We start from the raw sequence: 20,068 nt of genomic DNA, 5'->3' as shown, positions 1-20,068 counted from the left end.
CAAGGTTTTTCTATGTATATTTCATGTGCAAAACCGCGATTTGATACCTCCAAACCCGAATTAGATATTGCTGAAAACTTGAAAAGAAAAATCACCCTAAAATATGCATAAAAAAAAAGAAAAATTTTCAAAAAATCGTAACTTCCTTAATTTTCAATATTTTTGGGTGATTTTTTTTTTAAATGTTCGCATTGAGACCAACTTGAAGGGAAAAAATCGGCGAGAAAATCCGTGAGATCGACTTTTTTGGCCTTGCGTTTTGACGTGGATCTGCTCATAGGTAAGAACACTTTGAATAAATAATTACTCACTTGTTATGTCGACAATTCACTCAATTTATTACTGAAGTTTCTAAACGTTCTCGGGTATCGACTCTTACCACACAATATGAAATTTCAATAAATAAGACAATACAAAATATATAGACCATGTATACAGTTTCGGTCCCGGGCGAAGAGTGATACGATGGGCCCATATATAGTATATTTCAGTGGACGGGCCTTAGGCAACTTGTTGCGCAACAGAAAATCAATCATTTAGCGATTGCGCCAAAATTGTATCGACGAGAAGGGAAAAACAATGTCTCTTGTCACAATATGAAGATTCTCTTAGAATTTTTCCTATAAGAATACTTGGGCGTGAATTCTCCAAGTTTTTTTCACTTGAATCCGGTAATGCAAAACAAAACAAAATTTAGGTAGCGAAAAAATCTCAGAAAATCCGTGCCAAATAATTTTAATAGAAAAAATCTCAAGACACAAATTCAAACAGAAAAATCGAAATCTATTTACTTTTTCCTATCAAATATCTAATAGAATCTGCGCAAAAACCAAATGGAGTTTTAACGAGAATTCTCTAGAATTTTAATAAAATCCCCATAGAATTTCTAGAGAATTCCAATAGAATTTTGTAGAGAATTCGCTAAGCTTTTCTATTAAATTTGTTCGTATTTGCTCCGGCGTACTAAAATTTAATTATTAAATGAGGCGTTTTATTAGGCGAAATTGGTGTTACTGTCTTTCGATATAAGCCTAGCCTACACAATAGTGTCGTTGCTCTTTCTCTGCGTTTTAATTCTCACAGTTGCCATGTTGAACCAAAATTTGTCCCCAGTCCACCGAAAATTCATGATATCATAAATCTTCAATAATTTCCCAGAATTTCCGTTGTAATAAACGATAAAATTGTAGAGATGAACGATGCAGTGATGAAATGGAACGGAAAGTATTTGACGCTATAAGTCAAGTATTTGAATTTTTAGAATATTTTCGATGCTCATACATACACATAAAAGAAGATTCTTATATCAGTAATACACTATTCTGTATATTTCTACATTTGTTCCCTTTTGTCTCAGGTCACGCGACAGAGCTCGACCTCCTCTTGAAACGGCTACCCGGCATAATCCAGGATGTGAACTTCGGCAAGGTGAATTGCGGTCGATACCAGGCGCTCTGCTCCGCACTCTCTATAAACCGTTATCCCATGTGGGGTGTCTTAAAACCCTCCGGAGCTTTCGAGTTGAATCATGGAAAAGGCAACATAAATGATATAGCGAAATTTGCGGAGAACAGTATAAAAGCTCAAAACGTGTGGGCTCTCTCTGCCTCAAAAATTCTCGCAATTCTTCAACGAAAAATCCGATCAGAAGAAGTCTGGTTCCTAGATTGGTACGCGCCTTGGTGCCCTCCCTGCATGCAATTTCTGCCAGAGCTCCGAAAAGCTTCACTCCACTTTCAAAAATCTACAATCAATTTCGGCACAGTAGACTGTACAGTCCATTTATCAATCTGTCGTCAATATAATATCAGATCGTATCCAACAGCGATGCTCATCAACGGCTCCGCGACCTCCCAATTCACCCTTCAAAAAACGGCGAGAAACATCATCGAGTTCATTAAAGAATCAATGAACCCAACAGTGATTAAACTAAACTCAACCAATTTTCACAAAACTTTGGGAAGGAAAAAGAGCAATAGTTTGTGGGTGGTGGATTATTTCGCACCTTGGTGTGGCCCCTGCCAACAACTCGCACCTGAGTGGACATCAGTTGCCAAAGTTATTCATCTTTTACCAAATGTCAAAATAGCAAGTGTCGATTGTGAAGCGGATGGCGATCTCTGTCGAACCCAGGGAGTTCGGAGTTATCCCACCATTAGATTATATCCCATAGGAAGTGAAGGACTGAATCAAGTTGCGATGTACAACGGCAATAGAGATGCAACTTCCTTAATGAGGTGGATAGTAAAATTTTTAGGGATCAAAGTTAAGGAGTTCACTGAGCATGATTTAGAAAGGAAAGCGATTAATAATAAGAAGGAAGTTTGGGTGATTGATTACTATGCGCCTTGGTGTGGCCATTGTCAAGTCCTCGAGCCTCATTTCGTTATTGCTGCACAGATGCTTGAAGGGAAAGCCAAGTTTGGCAGGTTGAATTGTGACGAGCATAGATCTACTTGTAGACGAGCAGGTGTGAATGCTTATCCAACAGTTTTTATTTATAAGATTGGTGATCAGAGGTTAAATGGGGGTAAAAAAGTAGAGGGTACAACTGCTGAGGCGATTAGGGACGAGGTAATGGTATTGATGAAGGACCTTGGGAGACATGATGAATTGTGAGAGGGATTTATAGTGGTTTATTGAGAGACAGAACTTGTTATTAGTTTTGATAATTCAGTATTTGTAAATATGGGTTGCTCCAGGGCAGAGGCTTTCCATGTAGAGGATGAAGGGCGGGGGGGGGGCAACACGAGTGTTGTAGGAGTGTTATAGTGTGATAGTAGAAGTACTTCTATCTCCAACAATGGTTTTGTCCAGACAGCAAATTAGATTTGGATATTTTCAGTTTTTGAATTTTCCAACTGAATTGTATGCGATTTTTTTTATGGAATTGATATCAGGGCCATTCAAATTATATTTTGCAATATATTAGTATTTTTTAACTATTTTCTTGTCATGGATGAAATATGGAACTTGCTCAACAAATGAACCATAATTTTTGATTATCATTTTATATCTGTCAAAAATTTCTGGGAATTTCAGTTATCCCTGCATGTGAATTTTCAATGTTGCTAATTTGAATTCAGTTTAAAACCAAATTGTCCATAAAATTTATTATTGATTTTGAAAATTTAACAAAATTGAAGTTATCAAATAGTGAGAAATTATGGAAATTTCAATAAGAATTTCAATTCTCAAACTTATTGTGAAAATTGAACATTAAATACAATTAGATTCTTAATAGATTGAATAAGTTGATGAAAATTTCAAGAATCTTTATGATTTAATCAGAAAAATTAGATTATCATCGTGATTTGCAACCATAATAATCTAATTATTGATTTCCTTCACAGAACGCGTGGTTTTGAAGTTTTTTTTCAAAAACGTATCAGTCAATCAAATCCCTTCCAATTGTCAATGATTCTTGCAGTTTACAATCTTCAAAATTGAGCTATCTTCATACTACTTTAATTAGTTCATCATCTTTTTTGTACAATATAATTTGATGTTTCCTTCTCCTGGTAATATATTCTAACATCAGTTAGCACTGAAATTATCAGAGAATTAGTGAAATAAATTGCCAATTTGAATTTTTCAAATTCAGAAACAAAACACGAGGTGAATGTCCCAGTAGCTGAACGCTTAGGCCCAGTAGCTGAATGTACAAATAGAACGTCATAACTTTTGATGGGCAGAAAAAATTAACTGTGAAAGTGTCAATCTGCTCTTCTGAATGTATTGGCAAATGCGATACTAAATAATAAATCGCAGGACGTGGGAAATTTGTTGAATGTTCTAAAAAGTTCGGCTACTGGGACAGGGTCAGGTTCTAGGCTGGTCACCTTTCGACAGGAGAACAATCACTTGATAACTATCTATAAAGCGTTTCCGACAACTCTGTAATTTTTTATGAAACAAACATTTATCTCGGAGCAGGTTTTGAATATGGATATGGGATTAATAATATATATCTATATTATTAGTTTATAATTTCAAAGAATTCTCAAAATCATGTAGAAAAGTTTTGTCATTTTAAAATGCAAATTTTTCTCACAGTAAAAACCGTAATTTTATGGGAATAATTCCTTGGATGAAGGAGAAGAAAAAACTTCTGTTGAAGGGCGTAGGATCTGAATAACTCTAAAATAAGAAAATATTAAACTATAAATATTCACTTAGTATTTTTATATGATTTTTATCCACGTCTGCATAATCAATTTTCCACAAACATTCCTTCACAAAAAAAACACATTTAACAAAAATGACTTCTAATAATTCCTTAGGATTCCGAAAATTTCCGTTGTTATTTCTCGTGCATGTTAAAATGATAGAAAATTTCTTTCAATAAATTAATTTACAAAAATTGTTACTATAGACAATTATGGAAATAGGATGTTATCATTTTCATGTGATATCGTCAAATAAGTTGATCAATTCAGCATCATCACTTATTTTTATTCAGTAGGTGTTTTCTGTTCTATTTCTGAGCACAGTGGGAATGACGATGATAAAAAAATAGGATAAACAGAAACGTAGTTTGTGCAGCTGTGTGTGCATTCAACGTCATGGTACTTACACAGTCATCAGTTATTTTGTTCGATGAACACTGCTTCGATTCTGCCATTTCTCATTCATGAAAGACTATTACAAATGTCATAAACGACAAATTTCAATAGCGAAGTAAAGCCAGCAAATTAATTTTCAAATATCTCTGCAGCTTAAATGCGTATCAGAAACCAACATGAAATCTCTTCATGTTTCTCACTTTGATGAGCTCCAAAAATTGACAGAATGAATACAAAAAAATAAAACTTATTGAATTTTTGAAATGTTTTTAATGGTCTTCTCTCAATATTTTGGATCATAATGTATTCAACTGTTTCATTGTGCCGAAAGATAATTGATAGAATCAAAAAAATATCAAACAACTATTAAATGCAGTGTATAAAGTCGATTTCTTAAAGCTTTACCTATATACATAATTTTTCAAGTTCTTACAGAACGTATTGATTCTGCAGAATCTCTTACAAATCAATAGTTTTTGTAAATTTTCTTAAATTCTTAATAAAAATATAATTTGCTTTCATCTCTCATTTTCTTCATTTTTAGATATACCTTGCTTCAATAAATTATTATACTACAGTGATGTAGAAATATTTAATTTTAAATTTTATAGAATAATTGCAAGTCTCTATTATCATGATAATCATGAGTGTTTTTCGAATACAAAGAGCATAAAAATTGATTGGTGCAAGAAGAACAATTTCCAATTTCATATCAAAAATTAAATTCCCATTGCCTGTCACAAAATTTAGTCTTCCTTTTTTTCTCTTCCAATGAAGGAGAATAATTTTTAATGTTATCATGTGTACATTCCTCGTTTTGCTGGTGGAATTAAATGTTCCGGGAGCTCTGTGGGTAGATCATAGCCATCAAGTTTTACGTTTATCAGATGCATTGCCAGGGAGAATTCGTCGGCATCGAGGAAACCGTCCTTGTCATAATCTGCGAGCTTCCAAATTTTTCCAAGTACACTGTTAGGAAGTTTTGACTTCACCATTTCTGATTTAGCGGCTGAAATAATCGTAAAAAAGTTGGGTTAATGTTCCAGTTGTACAGATTATATAATATATAATTAGAAGTTTAGAGCAATAAAAGACACATTTATTGCGAGAGAACTATTACCTGCTCCAGTAATTTTTCCATCTGTTGGTCCCAGACTCTCGAACATAGTATCATATTTGTAACGTTCTTTGTTGACGATCCATTCAGGTTCACCAGCACCAGCATCAATTCCCTCACCTCTTTTGTATCCGAATGGACTGATTTGATCCTCAACTCCTTCAAAAGCGCCCCCTGAAATAAATCATAATAATAATAAATTGGAAACATTTCTTTGATGCCTACAAAACACAAAATCACTCATTGATTTAATGGAAAATCTTTGTTATATATTACATTAAAAAACAAATGATCCCAAAATTTCTCACAAATTACGGTAAAATGATGAAAATTTTGTAAATAATCAAAGTTTCGATAACCACCTTTAGAACCATAGTCCCTAATTTAAAAACAATTGATGAAGAATGAAAAATATATTTCATCCAAAACTTCTAGCGGAAAGCATTGATTCATCATCAACGTGAAATTCTTATGACTCTAATTATTTTTTTACTCAATAAATTTTCAACTTTTGATCGTAAAGAAAATTGAAGAAATACAACTGTGAAGCGATTTCATATGTTGTGAAGAAGTTATTCATTATTCGCTCTTCAACTCTTCACCCTGGAATTCCTCAAAAATTCCTTCACAGAATAAAATCACAATTACCTCTAATCATAGGTTCAACTGTGCTGCTAACTTCCTCGTGTGGAATCATTGCCATCAATTTAGCAATATCCTCAGCCAGCATTTTATCAACTACTTCTAACAGTCTTGGTTTGAGGGGATTGAACTTTGTGAAGTCATGATGGGCCAGACTCTCCTGCATCTTCTCTAAATCCGGGAAATCCCCCGGAGAAATTTGATGCTCCCTCTGCAGCTGATCATAAATCTGCCCTAAATTCTTAATCAGCTCCTTTTTCTTCGCATCCTTGCCAAAAACGGTAGGCATATCCTTCCTCAGGGCACTAATGATGTAAGCATGGACCTTGGCAAGCCTTGCCCGTTTGATCAAATCATTGAGTTTCCTCAGAGTTGCATTTTTCGGCAACGACTGCATGTCCTTAAAGAGGTCCTGCTCCTCAGCCTCGAAGAGTCTTCTGTTAACATCATACCTCAGCGGTTGATCCCAGAAAGATCCAATATAAACCCTAGCAACTTCAGGGGTCTGGAGAACCTTGCCCAAGGACCACATGAGAGCTCCGTACACTCTCATCAGCTGTTGATGGTCGATCGTATCAGCTTTATTCAAAACAATTCGGATTTTGTCATCGTGACCCCTTAGAGCTTCGATGGAACGTCTGAATTCATCAGAAATGTCCAATTTGTGGGCATCGAACAGCAGAATTATCCTGTCAACTCTTTCTGCAAACCACTCGAGGACTCCAGTGAAGTCATAGCCCCTGTCCACCCTTTGTTTCTCCCCAGACAGGATTCCAGGAGTATCCACGATAGATATTCCTTTCAGAACTGGTGATGCAACCATTGAGCATTGGAGTCTGTTCAAGAAAGCATTTCCAAACTTTGCTAATGGGCGGAATTGCTTGCTGGGGTCCACCACGAGAGCATTCCCTGGGATTACACCTTCCTTCTGATCATACATAACTGCTATGAAACGGTCAGTGGTTGGTTCCGGTCCAATTCGAATCCCTGGGAAGTCTCTCTCCAATAGATATTTTATGAAAGTCGTCTTTCCGGTGGAGTACTGACCCACGAGCAAAATCATTGGCTTAGCATCGAAGTCAGGATCGTCGAGTTGAGGCGAATGGAAGTCATGGAACTGATAGTGTTGTTCTAAGGGTAGGAGTTTGGTCTTGTAAATGTGGTTTAAGCCTTGAGTGACATTGTCAAAGATGTCTTGCTTGTCGTTGCCCTCGCGGGTCAGCCAGGAAAACATTTTGGCGGATTACGGAAATTTTTCACAGCGCCTGAAACGAAAATTGAGAACTGTTGGATTATCTCGGCGATGAATATTTTCAGCGGAAAAAGATCAGAGAGGAACTGGAAAGTTCTCCTGAAATTTTTTGTCAATTTTTTTTTCTCACGGATAGTTGCGTCATTCACAAAGATTTCTCATTTACTCTCTGTACTTGGGATAGAATTAATTGGTCAGTCATCAGATGATTGTACGGTTTTATGAATTAATTTTTTTCATTCTCCTTTAAAACGGCTTATTTCTCAGATAATAAGTTTATCAGTAAAAATTGTATAAGCAAAATGATACAGTTTTTTATCAGGAGGAGTATCTGATCACTTGATAGTTCGCAGCATTTTTAGAGTTTCTGTTAGTTGTTTTTCAAATGTATCCACGGATATTTATTATGAACCGGGGAAAGAATGGTATTTCTACTTTGATCTTTTGTCGGAATGATATGGTTGATATATGGCACCTTGAACCATAAACAAATAGTTCAAAATAGTGAAAAACCCACCAGAATTAATTTTTTAAACATAAATATGATTGTTGTTGATCAGAGAATACGCAATATATTCTCTGACATTTCTTCAGCTTGATCAGTGTAAATATTTACATCATGCTCTCCTTGTCTTGATCATCATGTTCATTACAGCGATCAAAATGATTGAAAGAAAATATATATGAACAGGAAAACGATGAGGAGTGAGGTGCTGATATTCTTGAAATAGATATGAAAGGGGAAGTTAAAGGAATTGCTAGATGTGATTGCAAGGAAAGTCATATCGTTAGCTGTATAGAAGACTAACGTAAGTGCCAAAAAATGTGCTCATACCAGAAGTTTTGAATTTTTAATTCCAGTTCCCATATTTGTTTTTTGTTTCTCTTTTTCTATTGAATTCTCGTATTTTGGCACTTACGTTACTTTTCTATACAGCTAACGATATGTGGAAATCCCTTTGCTGACAAAAATATCAAACAGAATATCTACTCATGATCAGAAACTCATCTATAAGGCAAACCGGTGATCACGAGCTATTTCCACAACAAATTTTTTTAACATCTTATTTTTATTCATTAGTTATCAAAATCTAAATCGACTTTTGGTGATAAAAATTTGGTGCTTGAAATTAAAACTCTAAAATTAAGCGTTAGAAATGAAGGGTCAAAATGAGAGTCACGTGGGGTATAATGAGTGTCAGAATAAAGGTCACGAGGGTCAGAATAAGGTTCCGGATAAGAATCATGGGAGTCAAACTAAGGCTCTTGGGGTTTGGCGAGCGGAGCGAGCAGGGGGTGTAGACGCCTAGTTTGAAATTGAAATTTTGATTGTTAATTATAAATAAATGTACTTTACGTTGAAAAAAATTTTCATTGCGGTTTAATTGGCTTTTCCTATTTTTATTCATCTTGGATTGAGGCTACTGGGCTTAGTGGATCAGAAACTGTATTATCTATCTTTGTTTGAATCACATTACTATTTTACTACATAATGGTCAGTTTCTTCGACTCAGATTATCATTTTTTTAACATGAAGGTCCAGTTGGATGATGCTAGTTCTTTCAACCATTGCCAGTGAGGAAATGACGTGAAACTGCTAAAAAAATTATTAACTCATGAAGAAGTGGACTTATATAAAATGATTAAAAAGTGGAGGAAAATTATGTTTTCTTGATAACCCTGTAGACAGTATAGTCGTCAAAAAAAAAAGATCCATTGTGTGAATTTTACGTCGTTGCATAAAAGAGAGCAATGGATGAATCGATAGTATTGGCTTCCATGCAGAGATTTCTACAATGTTTTACAGTACAAAAATGAAGGTGGATGGTAGTAAAAAACTAATTATCTGACGATAAAGTTGCAAATATCAAAGGTGAATTTTTTTCAGAACGAAAAATCCAAGTGAATCTGCAAAAAGTTCTCACTCACTAGTGAGATCCGCATTTCTAAACAAATCATCCATTCATTAATTCTCATGGCATAGAAAGAAAAAGACAATTGAAATCTTCCAAATCTTGGTGAAAAAACTAAAGATACAACTGTGCAATGAAATTAACTGGTAAAACGAGATCAGCTATTATAATTTCGGAACAGGTGAATGTTCTGATGGATATCTTTGAATCTGAATGAGATCGAGGTATTCTCATAGAGAAAAATGAACAATTCAGTGAAATTCTACAGTATCAATTTCTTTCTTAATTATTCACAAGTTCCTAAGAACTTCGTTTACAATCTTTCGACTAGGTAAATCTGTAAAATTCAGGGAAGAAATACTGATGAAAAATCGTCAGGAATGTACATGTCACTCGTCAATTCTCACAATATCGACCTTCACTCTCTTTCTCAAGAGTTTCACACGTAGGAAGAAATCGTATAGAAATTTTCTATACGGATTACGTATAAAATTTCTATAGGATTTTCCTATATGATATTCGGATATTTCTATACGGAGATTTTTTACACAAATTATTTATATACAATTTCTATAGGTTTGATCCTATACGACCCACTACCACAAGTATAGAAACATTTCGTATGGAGTTGCGACATTTCTGTACGTTTTTTTCTGGAGCGTTTAGACATCTTTCGTATGAAAACAAAAATTTATGTATACAAATATCCGAATATCATATACGAAAATCCTATAGAATTTTTATACGTAATCCGTATAGAAAATTTCTATACGATTTTTTCATACGTGCAGTACCTTGAGACTTGAAAAGAATCATTAAAAACTCCAATTTCAACGCTTTCAACGAAAACCTGTTAGACCTCACGCAGTAAATTGCAGAAAAAAAAAATCCAATAATCACCGAACGATTCACGAAACTGCCAAAAACTTCATATCACCTCTCACGAGCCACGTCAACGTGGGAGTTGTCACCCCAAACTAACCTAAACCTTGGATCCCCAACTCCTAGGGCTCCAAGCCCCTTCCAACTTATGTCGATCAAAGTTCCCGAATTCTCATTACCAAAAATTAATGATATGTTCTTATTATAAAATCGAATCCTCCCATCGACCCCCGCCCCCCCCCCAAGGCGCTAAAATTCTTTGATTCCTTCAAATCTCAGTTTTAATACCTTCACCACACACAATAATCACACGTCCAACACTCTTCACCTCGTTCTGAATCTTTTTCATTCACAAACAGACCAAAAACCAAAAAAAAAAAGAAAAATGTAACACTCACTGATTCGAATAAACTAGGTATCTGAGTCACTGTTCATGGAGCATGAACGCCTGCAGATAGGGAGGTACAGAAGGCGAATTCGTGATACTTCTATGATAATAACGACGAACGATACTCGGAACTCTGTTGGCCCATTCACACACAACTCCAGCCCCACTCCTCCACACTCAACGAGCAAATGAGGAAATCCAGAATTCAAACGCTCGTCCTTTGCATAATTATAATTCTCCTAAAAAGTAGCCAGTGACACTTTCATTGGGAATTCTTCCATCTAGCAGGGAGGTCTTATGACATTTCGTCATAAATGCAATTGTTCTCCAAGTATCCACAAAATTCTACTTTCATTTTCACAACCATCTAAAGGATGTACACCCGAAGATAAAACTGATCAGTTTAGACGGTCATTATTTTAATAACTATTGCGTTAGGAGAATACACCACGGACTTTTTTATTGGGAATTGATTTGTCTGCAAAAGAAGTGTTATGAAATTTCTTTCTCAAATTAATTCTGACTGCGATATTCAACTAATTCTAATCATTCATTCTTAAAATTTTCACCTGCACGCAACTCAGATAAAACTACAGATTCATCCTGGCATTGATGGGAGAGCGGTGGGGGAATACCACAGTCCAGGATCACTTGTGTCTAGAGATGCAAATGCGTCACATGACCCGTCATATGACGGTCATGTGACCGTCATTGACGGTTACATGACGAGGCGTTCATGACGGCTGTCACATTCCCCCTCACCCTTCTGTGACCGTCAAAACTTGTCAAGAAAAAATGACAGTCAATTTTCATCTATATAGATGAAACTTTATATTTTTCTCGGTCAATTTTCAGTTGAATTCCTTTTGTTTTGCCCTAATCCGCATTTTGAATTGGAAACCACGATTTTTTTCCATCCATATATGTAGATGAAACTATTTTGTTTTATTCATGACCGTCACAAATTGAAAATTAGTTATGACCGTCATTATGTAACTATATAGATGGTTTGACAACAATTTGGTTACAAATGATTTGTGACAATCATTTGTAGTTGGAAAATTCGTGCGTCACATGACCGTCATTTTTTGGTCATATGACGCGATCTAAAAAATGACGGTCATTTTGCATCTCTACTTGTGTCGACCTGCGAGTGAGACCAAATGGTGGATGCCTATGTGTTACACAATGACAGACGACGAATTCCGATACGAACCATCAACTAATGGGAAAACCATTGAGTAAAAATCCATTAAATTTCTTAGATTCGATTAAAAGAGAATGACCTATCTATTGACAAATGTTGAAGCATTTCTTCTCGTTTTTAACAAATAATGTTGAGCTCCAATGTTTAGTAAGTATGCAATGTTAAATTCTTAAATTCAGTTATTCCATATATTAGAATTGGCAGCGTGTATTTTATGGACTGAATACCTAGTCAATGCAGCCTTGAACGGAGAATTGTTTGAAATATTTCGAGAGTTTTTCTATCGTTTTTCGGGGACTGAGTAGGGTTTATTAAACAAGTGCATTCCGTGAACGCAAACAAAATCGTTCAGGGATGTAATCAGCGGAAGAAGAGCCCTATGCAATTCGTAGGATAGTATTGGATGATGTTCATAGTTATTTGCCACCTCGTGACTCTTAAGTTTGAACTGATTTTATATCACTTGAAATGATAAGAAATTGTTTTCGCAGTTTATCAGAAAATTTTTCATTTCAAAACATCAGCAATAAATGTAAAAAAACACATAAAAAAAGATATTTAATGGGAAGAATTTGAGGACTCCAATAAGGTGAGTTTTGAGTGTTGATCCACTTCACCTTATCACTGATTTAATCATTCTTCTGGGATAATAGGGTTTAATCGGTGGAGAGCCGCTAGCAACCCATGATGGCAATTGTCGAGATAATGTATTTCGAGAAATTAAGAATGTGTAAGTGCCCTTGATTCGTAATTTTGCATTCATGGGTTACTACCGGAAATTTGCAGATTGATATGAACTTGAGAATTGGAGAGACTTTCAGGTCAGAGGAAGTAGCTGGGTATTGTCGTTGTATCTGCTGTGTGAGATTTTTATTCGTTAGTTTTTTTTTTGTTTCGAATGAAAGCTTTGTATTTGTCAGATTGTCACATTTTCTGGTTTTACTTAGAAATTATTTCACTTAGGAATGTTATATGAAACGCGGGGAAATATTTTTTAGAAAATATCTGTACGAATGTGCGTGATAGTTTGGCTTATGGGTGATATGTTTTTAGGAAATGGAGCATAAATCCGGTGAAAATGGATAAAAATCTGACATTTTGACTCATAGTAGATATGATAGAGCTCAACTTCAGTCTGCAGTTTCAGCCCGATCGGTCAGGTACTTCCTTACATATAACAATATGTTCGAATTTGATTTTTCCTCAATATTTTAGAAACTACAGCACCAATTTCAATTTTCTCTTCTTCAAAGTACTTTGTGTGCCGATGGCCTATATCTGGATCAATCAACATATGTATATCCGTATACAAAGTTGTGGAGATATTAAAGAATGGAGATAGTGAGTTGACATTTGGTGATTATATCTTTTTGGTGATTATATATTATTAAGAATCTCTCTATATAATAAAAAAATAAGCCCAAAAATTCAGGCGACGCTCAAAATTCAGGCGACGCTTGATCCGGCCCATATATGGGGGGTGCCCATATATGGGGGGTGCCCATATATGGGGGGTGCCCATATATGGGGGGGTGCCCATATGTAGGAGGTGCTCATATAGGGGGGGGGGTGCCCATATGTGGGGGGGAATTATACGTATGTGGCCTCTTATGGTAAAGTATTTATAGAGCTATCGGAAAAACGCTCCCGGTCACACCCATTCGGTCACACCGGGAGCCGGGAACGAGCGGAGCCAGCGGTGGCTTCAGGGGACGTCCCCATCCCTGGAGGGTCTCAAGGGTCAAAGGGTCGTGAGGGTCATAGGGGTCATAGAGGGGCTAAGAGTTATGAGGGCCACGAGGGTCACAAATGTACTAAGGCTCTTAAGGGTCACGAAGGTCATAGAGGTGCTAAGGGTCATAAGGGTCATAGAGGGGTTAAGGGTCATAAGAGTCACGAGGGTCTCAAAGGTCACAGGGGTCATAGGGGTTCTAAATGTCATAGTTCTAAGGATCACGAGGGTCATAGGAGTGCTAAGGATCAAAGGGGTCATAGGAGTGCTAAGGGTCACGACGGTCATAGGAGTGCTAAGGGTCACGAAGGGCATAGGGTTAATAAGGGTCATAAGGGTCATGGGGGTTCTAAGGGGACTGCCCATATATGGGTGGATGCCTATATATAGAGGGGCACCCATATATGGGGGGTGCCCATATATAGGGGGAGTGTCCCTATATGGAGGGTGCCCATATATGGGGGGGTGCCCATATATGGGGGGCATATATGGGATATGCCCATATATGGGGGTGTTCATATATGGAGGGTGCCTGTATATATGGGCGGTGCCCATATATGAGCGGTGTCCATATATGGGGGGGTGCTTATATATATGGGGTGGTGCCCATATGTAGGGGGTGCCCATATATGGGGTTGTTCCCATATACGGGGGGGGGGGGCCCATATATGGGCGGGTACCTATATATATGAGGGGTGCCCATATAGGGGGGGTGCCTATATATGGGGGTGGCCATTTATGGGGGGGTGCCTATATATGGGGGGGAATTATACGTTTGGGCCTCTTATGGTAAAGTATGTATAGAGCTATCGAAAAAACCCCGGTCACACCGGGAGGGGGGAGCGAAGCCCCCCCCGGGGTTGGCGAGCGGAGCGAGCAGGGGGCGTAGCCCCCTAGTATCCTAATAGTTCGAGTAATTTTTTCTGTGGCAAATCCTCTTCAGAGTGTATAGAGTAGACAAGAGTATTTTTTAGGTGCAATATCAACGACAACAATTTTTGAAAAAAAAAAGAACTAAACAAATGAAATTAACGCACGTTCCGCATGTCTGGCAACGGTCCAAGTCACTACTCCGATTCAATTTACGAGAGGTTATATGGAACACATGTACAGTGTTGCTAAATGATCATTAGATGTTAGATCAATGAGAGTCAAGTATGAAATTGAATAGAATATTGTTCACAATATTCATTGAAGAAATTCACGAAAAAAAATGTGTTCAACAATGAAAAATCCGACAAAGTATGGGGGTGGCAAGATTTTTGAAAAAAACTGAAATCTTGCTTGAAGAAAAGTTTCTAACTTGAAAGAAGTACTTGGATATCCTTAAGGATAATCAGGTGAGGAGTAGGATATTCAAAAAATGCAGTCAATTTTATGAAGATTTTCCCACGCATTATTAAATCCATTTAGACGCCGTTTGCAAAATTCGAGAACCCCCAGAGGCAGAGCAACAACAAAAATGATTTTTAAAGTTGCTGTTTCTACATGAGGTTAAAGGGAGCATCGATAATTCGTGCATTTCTCTACATTATCGACCAGTCACCAGTGAAAACAGATCACCCCGCCTTCGGCTTACTTCGGCTCGGAAAGCAATCTTACACGTGGGGGAGGGTGATATGTTTTTCATGGCGAGGTGTGTATATTAATTTTCGCGTCGAGGGACCTGAAAAACGCCAATTTCGTGGCGCGCAGCGCCAAAATTTTTATATCATTGGGGCCGAAAAAACCGCGATTCTAACCTCGCTTCGCTCGGTTAGATCGCGGTTTTCGGGCCCAACGACATAAAATATCGTATGTCACACGGCGATAAAAACATTATCTGGCGAATGTGATTATAATCCGAGCCGAAGGCGAATGCTACATTCGCTAGATAATACTTTTATCGCCTGATGACGTGATATACTATTTTAGGCCGCATGTCGAATGATATTTTTTCTCATAACGGCTGTAAACAGCGATTTACGAAGCGTAGCGTTCGTAAAACGCTGCCTTACTGAAATTCCTTTCATTACAATTCTTTAATTTTAAAGAATTCAAATCTATTTAAAATCGATTGTAATCGTCGAATATCGGCTTTTACTACAGAACCATTCAGCCAAAAATGACGGAATGACGAAAAAATACTGAAATTATCGATGACTCATTTCACCTCATGTATAAGCAGTAATTTTAAAAGTCATTTTTATTGTTGCTATGCTTCTGGGGTTTCTCAAATTTTGCAAACATTATCTAAATGAATTCACTAATGTGTGAAACAATCTTCATATAATTGGCTGCATTTTTTTAATAGCCCACTCCTCGCCCGATTATCCTTAAAGGGAGATTGGCACGAAAGCTTAACTCTCGTGTTTCTAATCATGAATTTACCTGATGAACTTATTTCAATAAAGTAAATCGTTTCCAAAACGGAGATCTTCAATAATAAAAAATGTGGAGTTTTCATTGGAAACAAAAATGTATTTCCCCTTATATTCCAATCGTAATTTGACAACCAACAAGTTCCTACGTGATGTTCAAGAGAGGTTTGTACACAGAATTGGTCTATTGCTGAGAAACCTGAGAAACAAGGGCAGAGATGTATGTCGTTCAACGATTACTTTGTAAATCGGCCAAGTCGTCTTGATCGTTTGGTGTCCGAATTTTGACTGATAATATTGTGCTTTAATTAATCAAAATCCGCACGCTAAGAATTATGAATGGAATTATGAAAAATATCTCTTCTTATAATGCATCGAATGGAAGAGAAATTAAGGTCAATAACTATTTCAATTCAATGCAATCGTGGATCAGTTTATTCATAAAATGTAGTTCAATACAAAATTTTTTTCATTATAATTTTTTGATTTTAAAGAATTCACATCTATTTAAAATCGATTGTAATAGTCGAATATCGGCTTTTACTACAGAACCATTGAGCCAATTGGACTAAAGTCACTGGGGGTCATTCAATTAGTCTTCAAATGGAAATTACAAGACGTCTATGATAGTTCAAAGCATAAATATTAAGTAGATATCTCGGACTTTGATTCGTAGCGTATCGTACGAATCGGCGGGCTTTCGAGTACTCAACCGTATATAGAATGATTGTCGTTGGTTGAATTGCGTCCATGACCGGAATTATTACTTTTTCAATGCAAATGGTTTATTACGCTTGTCTCAAGGCTCACAGAGCGTTTTTAATTCTCATCTCTGTAGTTTAGATATGAATATTTTTTTATTATTACTTAAAACTAAAAAATGTAGAAGCCATGATTGATTTAAAAATTTTTTTTGTGCGATCATAAAATCACGTCAGTATACTTTTGTTTTTATTACGAGATCGAAGGCACGCTCCACGCGCCTTACAATTTTGAAAGATTTTAGGATTCAGCACATTAAAATTTAAGTCAATTGAAATCAATATGTTCTTTCACGTATTGCAATTTTTATAGATTTCTAAGGAGAAATTCGTAGGAAGCGATGACAGCTACTATTGAAAATCCATGATTTTAACTTCCGAATGGAAGCATGGCTATCCTTCGATTTTCACATTCTCTAATTTGGATTGGTAATGATGTAGAATAGTCTGAAACGTAAAAATACGAAGTTTGCGCCCATATTAGTATGTGACCACGTCCATCGCCACCTTCCCGGTGGTCGATTTTTAGGAAATTGAGTAATTAAGTGGCTAACGTAATTCCAAAAAATCTGAAATTTTGTTAGATTATAGGTCTTAATGAGGACTAACTCTGCAAAATTTCAGTCCGATCGATGTAATAATTTTGACGAAAAAGCGATTCGTTTTTAAATCGCTTTCCGCAAATATTTTCAAAGCTAGTGGGTCGACTTCGATTTTTTTGTTTTCAAAATATTCGTTTCGATGCCTCCTATCTAAATCAATCAAAACATATATACCCATTTGTACAAAGTTTTCTTAATATTCGCGCTTTTTCATAACAAACTTTGTAAACACTCTAGCTCGTGCAAAAATCGAGATATCACCTTGAAATTTGGACAGAATCTTCCTCTCATGATAACAATGTTTCGTATTAAAAATAGGTTCAATCGCATCAGTAGTTTCGGAGGTATTCGAATTTTTCTGAAAATCTTTTACATGGAATATCGTCAAAACTACGCAACCGATTTCACTTTTTCTTCTTTCAAAACATTCGTCTCGACGCCTTGTATCTAAATCAATCAAACCCATTTATACCAAGTTTTCGAGATATTCCCATTTTCTGTTTTTTCATAAAAATTTCGTAAACACTCTAGCTTGTGCAAAAATCGAGATATCAACTTGAAATCTAGACAGAAAATATGGATACTCGCTCATATGAAGTATTCGAAACATTGGACTTTTTATAGCACCCATGGAGGTGGCAGTAACCACACGGAGAGTAATATTCAATAAAAATTACGGAACAATTTACGTAATCAGCAATGGGGAATGGAAGAGAAGAAATCTGAAACGTTCAGTGATATTTCAGGTTCATCACCGAACAAAGTACGAACATACACTTTACTTACTCGTACTTATAGTATGTACTTTGTTTGGTATATACTTCTAACAAAGAAGTCTAACCACAAGGAATAGAAGAATAAAGTGCCTAAATGTCATGTAACTTTTCCCGAAGAAGTAAAATGTCCCCTGCTTGTTTTAGTTATCGTAGGGCAACCGATTTTCTAAAAAATATCTACATTAAAAAAAACAAGTGGGGACTTGCTCTGGTATCGGATATAGTATAGCTTCCTTTGCTAATAAATTAGCAATATGCTTCCGAATGGTCACTTCATATATTATTTTTTCTATCGTATGTAATTCATACTTTTTTCATTTCATTGGATTGCATAATTTTCTTCTCAATTCATTGTGTTGAATTTTCTACTTGAGTAAATTCTACCATGATTATTTTTTCCTATTTTTTATAATTTTTATTTTTCATTTTTATTATGAACGGAAATTAGTTTTCGTTCTGAAATTCTTATTTCGGATCGTAATGGGTTACACTCACTTTAATCCACTCTTACTGGTCGCATTTCAACCCAGAGCCAGCGCAGCGGACTGACACTGATTTCTAATATTTTTCAACAGGTTCATTTTTTCTATAAGCTAGGTTTAGGAATGAAAACTTCAAAATTTCCAAATATCATCATAAAAATCAAATTAATGAAGGCAGTTATCATAACCACCTTTCAACTTAGACTTGCTGGCATCCAAAGGAACATTTTAATCTATTATTGAATCCATTTGAAGCCTAGTCTACAAAGACATCGATGAAATTTGAAAAAAAAAAAACGAATTTTCAAAAAAATTGGAATAACGATTATTGCTATCACCTTCATGTTCGAACTCAGTCAAGGGGACATGGAAACAAATTTTTTCAGTCGTCATTTAATTCATTCCGAACGTTTTTTTTTTAGTTATCGGTAAAAAAACAATTTTTGAAAACATTCAAAAATAAAAAAAATCAATCAATAAATTGAATTTTAATCAATGGTTATGGATAGGGCCCAATAATACCTACATTTGAAAAAGAAAAAAATTCAATTCCATCGATTCATTAGCGAGCAATCGAAGAAAATCGAAGAAAAAATTTGATACATACACACACACATGCGTACATACGTTCGGACACGATCTAAAAATTGTATTTTCGGATTCGTTGGATCACATTGGGTTGATATTACATGAAAAATCAAAAACTTAAATTTGACCGATTATAATGCTTCCATTCGGAAGCAAAAATTCAATTCCTTTCATTTATTAGCGAACAATTGAAGAAAACTTCGTTACATACGTACACGCATACTCACGCATGTATGGAGTTGGTCTAAAATGGAATTTTCGCACTTTTGGATCAGTCTGAGTCGATATAACACAAAAAATTCAAAACTTAAATTTGAATGATTATAAAGCTTACATTCGGAAACAAAAAGTCTCTGTAATTATTTGATCTTTTGCAAAACTGAAAAGTAAGGTAGCGGAGGCAGTTTCTGATCAGTAGGTAGTACTTGATCACTCGGGTATTTATTTATTAAGTGCGAAGTTTGAGTTGAATTGATCAAGAAGGTAAAACCAACAGTGCAAAGAATAAAATCCCTGCTTTCGCTAGTGATCTCAATTGTGGCAGTGGTACCACTGTAAACTGTCAAAAATAAATGGTAAAAGCGCGCGAACGCGGGAAACGGCCATTTTCGCCGTTTGCTTGTGGAATGAGCTAAGTGTGTACCTGAAGCTTCAGCACTCAAATTTTACCGTGTAAGTACCGAATGATCATAAATATGATATAAATCTCAAGTTAAATCATAGGAGAACAACTCAGAATGATAAACAAGTTAATATATTGATTTTTTCGGAAATTAGAGTGTTAACAGGCGTTTTGAGCAA

General features: G+C 36.0%; 2 protein-coding genes across 5 annotated transcripts in view; one reads left to right on the top strand and one right to left on the bottom strand.

The window, feature by feature from the left end:
• LOC107043017 (dnaJ homolog subfamily C member 10) overlaps nt 1-5,086 on the top strand; it is a 69,210-nt gene extending 64,124 nt beyond the window's left edge. The window contains exon 4 of the mRNA XM_015264311.1: nt 1,358-5,086. Within this exon, the coding sequence (XP_015119797.1) occupies nt 1,358-2,619 (1,262 nt within the window). The 3' untranslated portion in view covers nt 2,620-5,086. The remainder of the gene's footprint in view (nt 1-1,357) is intronic.
• Nucleotides 5,087-5,106: 20 nt separating this feature from the next.
• Nucleotides 5,107-10,904, bottom strand: LOC107043018 (EH domain-containing protein 3). 4 transcript variants are annotated; one of them, XM_015264313.2, is made up of 4 exons: nt 10,770-10,904; nt 6,331-7,589; nt 5,686-5,856; nt 5,107-5,574 (listed from the first exon to the last, which is right to left on the bottom strand). In XM_015264313.2, the coding sequence occupies exons 2-4, from the start codon at nt 7,556-7,558 to the stop codon at nt 5,363-5,365; spliced, it is 1,611 nt and encodes a 536-aa protein (XP_015119799.1). In that variant the 5' UTR covers nt 7,559-7,589; nt 10,770-10,904; the 3' UTR covers nt 5,107-5,362. The 4 variants fall into 4 exon arrangements, with proteins under 4 accessions (XP_015119799.1, XP_015119801.1, XP_015119802.1 ...); XM_015264315.2 differs by lacking the exon at nt 10,770-10,904 and adding an exon at nt 10,660-10,740; XM_015264316.2 differs by lacking the exon at nt 10,770-10,904 and adding an exon at nt 10,472-10,618.
• Between the last annotated feature and the right edge of the window lie 9,164 nt (nt 10,905-20,068).

This window comes from Diachasma alloeum, unplaced genomic scaffold, assembly GCF_001412515.2.
Source record: "Diachasma alloeum isolate Michigan unplaced genomic scaffold, Dall2.0 Dall_scaffold_00541, whole genome shotgun sequence".
Taxonomy (NCBI): domain Eukaryota; kingdom Metazoa; phylum Arthropoda; class Insecta; order Hymenoptera; family Braconidae; genus Diachasma; species Diachasma alloeum.
This window is presented reverse-complemented; position numbering and strand designations above follow the sequence as displayed.